Below are 10967 nucleotides of genomic sequence, written 5' to 3'. Positions count from 1 at the left end.
CTCTTAGCATAGCGTTCATTTTTTCATCTAATTTGTGACCAAATTCAACCAATTCTGTGAGCTTCCTGATTACAAGTGTTTTGAACTCTGTATCTGATAGGTTGGGTATCTCTTTGTTGCTTAGTTGTATTTTTTCTGGAGCTTTGATCTGTTCTTTCATTTGGGCCTTTTTTTTTTTTTTGTCTTGGCACACCTGTTATGTAAAGAGGCGGAGCCGTAGTTGTTCACCAGGGCGGGGCAACCCCCCCCCCCCAGGCTGCGCTGTGACGCTGCACGTGGGGGAGGGGCCGAGAGGGAGCAATGGCGCCCGCTCCACTGGATTTCAGTCACTCCCTCCACTACTCACAATCAAATTGGGCCCCTCTGGTGCTGATTCCCGAGTGGGTGGGCTTGTGCACACTCTAGGCCTCTGTGGGTCTCCAACGAACTCTCCAGTGAGGCTGGGAGTTTCTCCTGCTGCCGCCTCAACCCCCACAGGTGTTTTCAGTCAGAGGTTTGAGGCTTTATTCTCCTCCCCCCCACGCTGGGCCCTGGGTTGCGCGGCCTGTCACCCGGTCCAGCAGCCGCTGCCTTGCCTCGAGTCCTCTCTGCCTGGCTGCCCGTCTCCGCCCCTCCCACCGTCTGGGTGAGTGTTTCTTCTTTATCTCCTTAGTTGTCAGATTTCCATACAGTTTGATTTTCTGTCAGTTCTGATTGTTTTTTGTTTTTATATTGTTGTTGTCCTTCTTTTGGTTGTGCGAGGAGGCGCAGTGTGTCTACCTATGCCTCCATCTTGGCCGGAAGTCCCTAAGGCCTTTTAAACAGTCATGAAGCTGTGTGTTTATGCTTCAGGTATTTTTATGTAAATGTACATTTATACACAATAAAAAGTTTAAAAAAATTTTTCAGTGATACATGTTTGTTCAATAAAGTCCTCGCAGCTTTGTCTGTCAGAGTGGTGGGACGCAGATGGGTCAGGCTACGCAGAGCCGCCTGGGAAATGACAGGGGTTTATTCAAGGAGTGAGCACGGGACTGTCTGTGACAGGGGCGAGTGAACCCCCAGGCCAGGGCTACCGGTGAAGCTCACAGATGAAAACTTACGTGCACATGTGCAGGGGCTGTGTGTGGATTGGCACGGGGGAGCTGGGGGCAGTGATGGAGAATTTCATTGTTTTGGGTTGTTTTCCCTTTTTATTTATTTGTTTCTAATTTTTCCTAAAAATGAAAACAGCTTGCCAGCGTCATGAAAAATATTCAAAAAGACAAGAAAAAAAAGGCATGTGTCTGGGCCTAAGTGGTTGCCATAGAGACTGGAGCGTATCTAGGCAGCAGGTGGATTGGTGGGAGGGGCCAGAGCGGGCAGCCCTCAGTCTGCACTGCAGGGTGGCTCTGGCATGGATAGGATGGGCACGTGGACTGGCCCCTTAGCCAGGCTTGTGGCCAAGAGGAAACCCGAGGACCCTGGGAGCTTGCCAGAAGAGAACCTGGCCTCTGGGACCCTGGACAGCGGCCGTGTCCAGGATTGGCTGAGGGTGCTTTTTAGCTGCAGTGGAGGGTGGGGATTTCCTGGGAAGGCAGGGGGCTGAAGCTTGCCTGGTCACTGGCCCTATGGTGGCCCTGAGTCCTAAGGCCCAGCTGGGTGTGTTCTGACCCCTGAGGTGTGAGCACAAGGGCCTGTGTCCGGCCTGGTCCTGTCCCCCAACAGGCAGGTGGGCCGGGTGCTTGTGCTCCCTTCTGGGAAGTGGTGGGGGCAACACCTCTCTGGTCCTTCTCAGCAGCAAGGCCACACCTGCCTGGCAGTGCAGGAGCCCTGGAGCCCAGGTGGGGCCCTGCCCGGGGGGCCAGCAGGACGCTGCACAGCTGCCTGGGCAGGGAGGGCTCTGCCAGCTCACTGCAGCATTTCCTGGTTTCCATAGCAGTGCTGCCCGGAGCAGGGGCTGGGCTGGGCCATGGTCACCACCCAGCCCTACAATGAGCCAGGCATGAGGGACTAGAAGAGGGGAGCTGTTTCCCTCCTGGGTAGAGGCTCAGTGGGAGGCCCATGGGAACTGCCGTCTTCATCTTCATGACAACAGCTTCCAGACCTGACAGGGACCCACCCAGCCAGCCCTTCCAGGCCTCGGGGTGGGCTGGCAGGGGTCTCCAACGGGACCTGAGGGGCAAGAGAGCTGGGGATTGCTGGTTTTCTCAGGCCTGAGAAGCAGCTTTAAACACGTGCAGTTCCCACGGCCAAAGTGAGGAACTGCTGCCGGCAGGTGAGGATGCTGTGAGCTGGGTTTCTGTTCAGTGGAGATGCCAGCAGGTGGGACAGTTGCACACACAGACCCGTGCTCTCCAACGCTGAGGTCACAGCCATGTGCGGCCTGTGAGGTGCTCATTCATTACATTTAAATAAAGGTGGACGTTTGGCTCCTTGGGCCGCTTTCCCTGCAGGTGTCCCAGGACACTTGTGATGCACACGCAGAGTGATGCCACTGCGGGGAAAGTTCCACCAGCGCCTCAGAAGCTGTCCTGGGAAACACGCAGGGAGACCTTGAATGCCAGCAGGTTCCTACACCTGCATGCACGTGACTCACAGGGGTGGTGCTCCTGGGACCCAGGGGCCTCAGAGGGCCTGTGGCACCAGCACCTTCAGCATCCAGGGAGCTGAGCAGCTCGGCTGCACTCCTGTTTCATGCTAGGGGTGGGGGGTAGGGCCCCCTACTCCACGCTCCAAGACAACGTCACACGGGCACAGGGCACACCCGGTCATCTGGAACCCCTTGCCTGCTCTCCCCACGTCTCTGTCTCCCGCACTGTCCCCATCACCCAGCCCCGCCCCCAACTTCATTTCTTCCTCAACTGCTTCTCCCTCCAGGATTCCTGTCAAGACATAGTGATGCTTTTTCCTGCCCTCACCAGGACCCATAGAGCTATCTTCCGCTTTTAGTGACATTTCCTCACGGCAAGGAAGCTCCAAGTCACAAGGTGACAGAAAAGCAGCAGGGTGATCCCGCATGTGCCAGGTCAGGCTGGCCCCCAGCCCAGTTGTGGTGCCCGTCTGATGAGGAGGTGTTGGCTACTCAGACTGGGCTGCAGGGAAGGGCCATGCGCCTGTGTCCGGTCCCTGTACAGATGGGGCGAGTTACGGAGCTGGAGCCGGTTTAACTCTGCACCTGATAGGCTAAGGAGCATGGGTGCAGGGGCAGGTCGCCCTCCGCTCCAATCATTGCCCCCTCCCCCCGGGCTCCAGTTCGGCCACTGCTGGTGGGGGCTGGTCCTCTGCCCACGTGCACATCCTATTCCATCAGTGGTGGGACGTGGGCAGCTGCCTGGAGCTGATGAAGATGTGCGTCTGGGCCTTGCGGTGCCAGTTGTGTCTGCCAGACGCCTGGGACACCGCCAGGTGAGGCTGCTGACCCCGCGGCTCTTCTTTAGCAAGCTGGCCCTGTTCGTCCTGCAGAAGTGCTACCAGGAGAGCATCCACTCCCCTGCTGCCCGAAGTCTGCTTCGGAAACCACTATGAAGCCTGTGACTTTGGGGTCTGCTTCTTCCAGAAGCCCCTGGACCCTGCCTGGGGGCCCATGGCCAGGGCCCCAGCATCATCCAGGCCAGGCCAAGTGTGTCGGACCCCTCTCTGAGGGCAACCACTGCCTCAGCAAGGATGTGGAGCCCTGGCGTGTGTGGGTGGGGCTGTGTCTGCCCTGGAGGGGGTTCTCCCAGTGAGGCTGCCCCCCAGGGGCTGCTGATCATCCACAGGGGCTCCAGTCTCAGGGCCTCACCCAGCAGCCTGGGCGCCCTGGTCAGCATCAGAGCCACACCCACCACAGCAAAGGTGCCTGCCTGCTGGGCAGCAAGTCCGTCCAGGGCAGAGGCTTCATCTCGAAGTGCTGCGGCTCCCTTTCCAGCACGACTGTTCTGACCCAGAGGCAGCGACAGACCCTCGGGAGAGGTTGCCCTACATCTGGGCCTCACAGAGAGGGCGAGGGCTCCACCCTCGTCCTTGCCCAGCGCCATCCAGGGCAGGAACTCTGCCCAGATCTCCAAGGCTCCTCTACCTTCCCTTTGGCCCCTGACACGGAGGGCAGACAGAGGGCTGCAGCCGCACCTGCATGAGCCAGGCGCCCTCACCACCCTCTCCGTGGCCAGCATCAAGAGGCACAGGGCCTGCCGGGCATCAGCCACGAGGGGATCTGCTGTGGGCAAGGAGGCCTCGGTCCCGCAGGGAGAAGGACTTCTTGGAGGAGGAAGACAAGATGGCTGGTGCTGGACGCTTTCCGACCCCCATGAAGTGTTCTGGTTCTGGGTGTTCCTGGCCTGCTGCAGTGCTCTGGACCAGGCACCCAGGCTCTCCGGCCCGACAGGCCCCAGCAGCACATGTGCACAGCGCCGCCTCCCTTCCCTTCCGGGTCCCCGCTGCGCCTCTCCCTCTCACAGGGCTGCGGGGGTACTGAGCAAAGCACTGCTCACCCCTAGCTGAGTTCTCCCCACAACGACCCAGCCGCTCCCTCGGCCTCCACCTTCTTTCTCTTTTTAAAAGATTTTATCTACCTATCTACCTATAGAGAGGGGAAGGGATGGAGAGAGAGAGGGACACATGTGCGAGAAGCCTGGGGCAGCTGCCTCTTGCACAAGCCCCAACCAGGGACCCAACGCGACCCAGGCCTGTGCGCAGACGGGGCAGGACACGCTGAGCCGCTGGCCAGGGCCGTGTCTCTGTTCACATGACCCCGCAGCTGTTGCCGCAACGCCCCCTGCGGTCGTTCCCCAGGTGTCCCCGTGTGTCCAGGAGCTTGTGTGAGTCACTCTTCAATAGAATAAGTTAAAAAGAGAAAATCGCGCAGCACGCTGGGCCGGCGAAGCCAGCTCCCAAGGGAAGGTTGTGATGCATGCAGCGGTGGGCGGCGCGACCTCAGCGATCCTGCCCTGTCGGGACCCCCCCCCCCACCCAGGGTGGACACCTGCAGCCGCACTGGTGGGGCATCTCCAGACTGTGGTCTCCTGGGACTGGGGGACCAAGGCCAGTCCACCTCACCTGTCCCTAACGCACTTCCGAGGCGGGGGTGGGGTGGGGGGGCCGATTATGCGTTTCACCACCTGTGGCTCCTTGGGCAGGACGCCCCAGTTCGACCCCCACGCACCCCACCCCCAGCCCCGCTGCTGCCTCCTGCGCTGTCCTGCGACGCCCTCATGTGGCCGCGGGCGGCACTGCCGCTTTGCGATGGGGCGGGCAGGTTGGACAGCTGTTGTTAAACCGGTCAATCAGCGGGTTACGTTAAAACGCAAAAAACTCCTCCCATTATCAGCGTCACTAACGTTCATCTTAACGAATAATTACATTTTGTTAAATTCATTAATAATTAACTTATTAGAATTTATTCACTCATAAAAATGAGAACGAATGCAATACGCCCACCACATCTGTGGTCAACCCATGCTTAGGCACATCAGCTATTCTGATCTGTACCCACCTTTATAACCATGGACGTTTCAGGTGCAGGGACACTGCTTTCAGGTGCAGGGCATGCCTGGGACTCAGTGCTGGACAGTCTGCACCACGTCCATACCTAAATCCACACCTGAGTCCACATCCGAGCCAGTACTGAGCCCCTGTGTAGCCCAACTGACCAGACTGGACCTCATGAAATACGATGTAGTAAGAACTGCTTTCGGAAACCAGATTGATAACAGAGATACTGAATGTGTAAAACAGGGGTGTCCAATTTGCGGCTCAGGATGCCTATGAATGCAGCCCAGTACAAAACTGTAAATTTACTTAAAATATTAAGAGATTTTTTTCGTTCGTGTTTGTGTATTTAATGTTTGGCCCAAAACAACTCTTATTCCAGTTGGCCCAGAGACTCCAAAAGGAGGGACAGCCCTGTGAGAGCCACCGTGCGGAGAAAACGTAATGGACTTTTTGGCCAATGCAATACTCAGCATCTGCTCGTATCATTTTGCAAGGACGGTCAAAATCTCCAGGGCACCTTGCACCACCCCAGCTCAGCAGGTCTTACATGCCCATTGTGGTTGGACCCAGAGTGCATGTGGCAGGACCCCACTGCTCTCTTGCACGTGAGACCTTTCCCCAAACTAAGAGGAGGTACCTCTTGCACGTGAGACCTTTCCCCAAACTAAGAGGAGGTACGTATAGCTAATTTGTTAAGACCCCCAATTTTCCCAGAGAGGGACCCCTGTCCACAATCACAGAACCCAGAGCTGAAGCAACACGACCCCTTAGTCTGGAAGGTCCCCCTCCCCATACTCATAGGACCTGAGTTGATGTCACAGGACCTGCTGCTCTGTCTGGGTAAAACCCCTCCCCACATTCACTGGACCAGAGGCGACCTGACACGACTTCTTATGCTCTCTGGGGAGGACCCAGAGCTCATGTCCCGGGGCTCCATCCTCTCTTAGGTAATAGTGCTTCTCCCAAAAGTGAGAGGACGAGGACCCAGGGCTGACCGCAGGACCCCTGCTCTCTCGGAGTGGGACCCCTTTTCACACTCTGCTGCACACCGCCATCTATTGTGCATCTTTGGGATAGCATCTGAGTTTGAGGCCACCAGGAAATGCTCTTTTTGTTGCCATCTTGTGGACATCTTGGGAATAGCACCTTTTTTCAAAGCACCGGCTCTTACATTTTGCAAGGTCACTTTGAATCCCCAGGGCACCTCACATCATTGCTGCCTCAGTACATTTTATGTGCCCACGTTTCCGTTCCATTTCTGATGCTCTTCTGCACATGGAGTTTCTGACTCTCTCATGTGAGTGAGGTTCCGTGCCAATGTATGTCTTAGATTTGGCTGTATTCATTTGCTAATCTATGTCATACCTAATGGATTATTATAGCAGCCAAAGATTCTTGAGGTTAGAGGAAAGATTGCTTCTCCACCACGTAAGCAAGCAGTCAGATATTTAATAGGAGGTAAATGTGTGAAGTACATGTATGTCACCATTTTCTTAAGTAAGATTTAACAGTTTAAAGTAACTTATTCTCAGAACTGAATGATTATGTCAATGAAATATGGAACAATGTACTAATTTACCTTGTGGATACAAAACTTTTATTTAACGTTTCAAAGGTGGTAATGAAGAGGGCCAAAATTTTGCACTTGGCATGTTCATTTTATTTATTTATATTTTTTCTTAAATTTATTTTTAGACAGAGAGGAAGAGAGGGAGAGAAATATCAATGTGTGGTTTGCCTCTCATGCACCCTGCATTGGGGAATCTGGCCCACAACCCAGGCATGTGCCCTGACTGGGAATCGAACCGGCAACATTTTGGTACACAGGCCGGCACTCAATCCACTGAGGCACACCAGCCAGGGCAAGCATGTTTATTTTAAACTGGCTGTCAGGAAAGGGAATATTGAAAAATTACTTAGGATTGACATCTCATTTCTTCCTAAGAGGTTTAGTTGCCAAAATTTGGTTTGGGAAGAGAGCTTCAGCACCATCAATCACCTTAGGTTTAGACAGTAAAATTCTTACCAAGAGCTTGTTAACCCTCTTACCATATTCCTTGTGTCTTAAAGTGTTGGGAGTTGCCCAACAAAATTTAACCTGCCAGGTATGCTGCCACTTTTTCCTAAATATCCTGCATGTCCCCCATTTCACCTCTGAAATCTAAGACTCTGTTCTTCCGTTTTTAAGAATGTCCTGTATGCCCAACATCACCTCATCGTGCTTGGCATTCATTTGAATGTGAATTCCCCTTGGGCATGTATTAAATGTTGAATATATCCTATTAGTCTGATTATGTTAATTAAATTATTATTATACTATCTATTAGAACTTAGAAGGTATGGCAAAAATAATGTTTTAAACCCCACAGTGTTGGTGAGCCGGCCGTGTGACAAGCATGGCCGGGACACTAACTTCTGGAAAGTGCAGCCTCTGAGAGATCATGGACACCTCCTGGCAAAAGTAAGCATTAATATTATATTTTGCTGTCAGCCTTTTTGGTCCATTTATACAGGGCTTGGTATAATTTAGTAGTTCTGGGAGTTACTTTCTTCTCTTGTACGTTTACACTGGCACGAAAAGCATTTGTGAGGCCAGTTGTTCGGACTCAGGAATGTTCTTTATGGGCTCCTGGCTCTGTTTACATTGTGAGGACTTGGTTCTGCTCCTACATCTGGCAACTGGGCTCCTTTGTCCAGCTCCAACTCTGGAGTCTGGCTGTGGGGTCCTGGTTTGCAGATCTGGGCTCTGTCTCCAGGGTCTGTGGCCTGGGGTTGAATCTGTATGTGGCTGTGTGTGGGGGGGATATGGGATTTCTTCAGGTGTGGCTTCATGTCCTGGGTTGGTGTGTGGGGTCCGTGTGCAGCTCTGGCTCTGGGGTCTGATGTATGGAACCTGGTGTCCAGGGTTCTCTGTCAGTCTCTGGTGTGAGTGTCTTGTATTCAGGGTCAATGGTCTGGCCTGGGTCATGGGGACAGTTTCAGGATTGGGGCTGGGTTCTGGGGTTCAGCTTTTGGTTCTGGGTCTGCTCTGGGGTCCAGGTTCTGGACTCCAGGGCCTGTGTTCTGTCCTGAGTCTGTCTGTGGCACCTGGTGTCTGTCAAGTGATGGTCATTGGCTCCAATTCAATGCCAGCAGGAGTTCCGGAGTTGGGGTGTGGGGAAGAAGGAAACGTTATGTAGTGCAAATAGCTCCGTTTTGAAAGTAATGGTTGTGAGTGCAGAAAGGCTGTTAGGAAGCTCGGTATTGTTCCAGGTGAATCATGAGGCAGCACCTCTGTGGGTCAGCCCAATGGTGCTGCTGCTTAGTTGTGAAAGCGTCATGGTTGTGAGGGGGCCCTGAAGTGAGGCAGCCCCCGGGCAAGTTCCCCCTCAGCCTGTGCTGCTCTTTCTGGTCTGGGCCTGTCATTTCCTCTCTGCTCAGCTGCATTTGCACACAAAGAAACGCACTTTGGAAAATGGGCTCCTCTGAGTGAGGAGATCGGGCTGGGTGAGCACAGAAAAGGTCTCTGGTGTTGTTACCACAACACTCTAGGTTATTGTTATTTTAAAATTTTGCCATGTTTTCCTCTTGTACTTTTTGTTTTTACCCAAACCGGGACTGCCTTTTTTTTGTTGCAGGTTATGTAAATTGTACAGAAAAATAAAAAATAATTGAAAATCCTACCCAAACAGGTAATAATTGCTATTGTTTTAAGTATATGCCCTTCCAGACATCTCTACTTGCCTATTTCCATTCTTCTACTTTCCTGGATTTAATTTATTATTCTGGGCTTGTAATATGGATGCAAAACTTGTGAATGTTCAGCTGTCTCCCCCTAACGTGTAGATTTATCACTACATTTTCCCATAGGTTTTTAATGTATGATTTTTATTATTATTCAGTTCCAGGTTTTTTTAACTACAATTGTGATTCATTTTGAGGGTTACTTAGAAGTATATTTCATAACTTTCAAATGTAAGAACTTTGTAGTTACCTTTTGCAACTAATTTATAGATTAGCTACAATGAGAGCAAGAAACGTACTTCATATAATTTCAATCCTTTGAATTTTTTTTGCAACTTGGCTTCATTACAATACGGTCAATGTAAAAAATGTTCCAAGCTTGCATCTCTGCTGCCATCTCGTGGTCATTCTGGGGATAACGTCTTAGGGCAGGTCAGCAGGAAAAGTTGTGTATAGTCGGTTATCTGTGATTTTGAATCTAATTTGCTGCTCATTGTATCTTACACCCTTACTAAATTTTTTGAGGTGGTCTCTTGTTTCTGAAAGACGTGTTCTGTCTCTGATGAGAGAGGTTTGTTAAATCTATTATGATTATAAATATATTTGTGTCTCTCTGTTCTATATAATTTAAGTTTATGACATTAAGTACATGGTGAATTTGGATCTTCCGGGTAAATTAAACTTTTTGATAGGAAGTACTCATCATCTCTAGTCATGCTTTTTACCTTGAAGTCTTCTGCATGTTATTATGTAATTTTCATGTGGTTTATGTTTCCATAATACAGGGTGGGGCAAAACTAGGCTTAGAGTTGTGAGTACGAGAAAAAAAGTTTATTGTTGTCTTATTATTTAATAATTACGATATCATTTTCCATGTGAACAACTGTAAAGCTGCTTTAGCAGCATCCTGTGCATATTTTCCCATTCTTTCACTTTCGATCTTTTTGTACCCTGTGTCTTAGGTAATTCATATTTTCTCCCACTTTGTCTTTTCTTTTTAATTCTCTGAACAAGGTCTTTTTCAGAGTAGCTTTTAATTGTATGATGTATATGTTAGTAATGTATTTCTTCATTACACTGCATGTCTACAACTATATCTGAATCCTGTTTTTTTATTTTTTAAATATATTTATTGATTATGCTATTACAGTTGTCCCATCTCCCCACCTTCACTCCACTCCATCCTGCCCACACCCTCCCTCCCACACTCCCCCCCTATAGTTCATGTCCATGGGTCATACTTATAAGTTCTTTGGCTTCTACATTTCCTATACTATTCTTACCCTCCCCCTGTCTATTTTCTACCTACCATTTATGCTACTTATTCTCTGTACCTTTCCCCCCTCTCTCCCCATCCCACTCTCCTGTTGATAACCCTCCATGTAATCTCCATTTCTGTGGTTCTGTTCCTGTTCTAGCTGTTTGCTTAGTTTGCTTTTGTTTTCAGTGTGGTTGTTAATAACTGTGATTTGCTGTCATTTTTACTGTTCATATTTTTTGTCTTCTTTTTCTTAGATAAATCCCTTTAACTTTTCATATAATAAGGGCTTGGTGATGATGAGCTCCTTTAACTTGACCTTATCTGGGAAGCACTTTATCTGCCCTTCCATTCTAAATGATAGCTTTGCTGGATAGAGTCATCTTGGATGGAGGTCCTTGCCTTTCATGACTTGGAATACTTCTTGCCAGCCCCTTCTTGCCTGTAAGGTCTCTTTGGAGAAATCAGCTGACAGTCTTATGGGAACTCCTTTGTAGGTAACTGTCTCCTTTTCTCTTGCTGCTTCTCAGATTCTCTCCTTCTCTTTAATCTTGGC

The 10967-nt window shown here is 50.7% G+C and overlaps 1 protein-coding gene across 1 annotated transcript; it reads left to right on the top strand.

Annotated features, from left to right (window-relative positions):
* The first annotated feature begins 1384 nt into the window (after nucleotides 1–1384).
* On the top strand, nucleotides 1385–5213 carry RTP5 (receptor transporter protein 5 (putative)). Its single transcript, XM_024564024.2, is given in 8 exon segments — nucleotides 1385–1536; nucleotides 3214–3350; nucleotides 3353–3452; nucleotides 3454–3551; nucleotides 3554–3817; nucleotides 4110–4213; nucleotides 4216–4299; nucleotides 5076–5213. Coding segments are annotated over 8 exon segments (1077 nt in total).
* The last annotated feature ends 5754 nt before the right edge of the window (nucleotides 5214–10967 follow it).

This window comes from Desmodus rotundus, chromosome 2 (assembly GCF_022682495.2).
Source record: "Desmodus rotundus isolate HL8 chromosome 2, HLdesRot8A.1, whole genome shotgun sequence".
NCBI lineage: Eukaryota > Metazoa > Chordata > Mammalia > Chiroptera > Phyllostomidae > Desmodus > Desmodus rotundus.
Note: the sequence above shows the minus strand (reverse complement) of the source record. Positions and strands in the feature narration are given on the sequence as shown.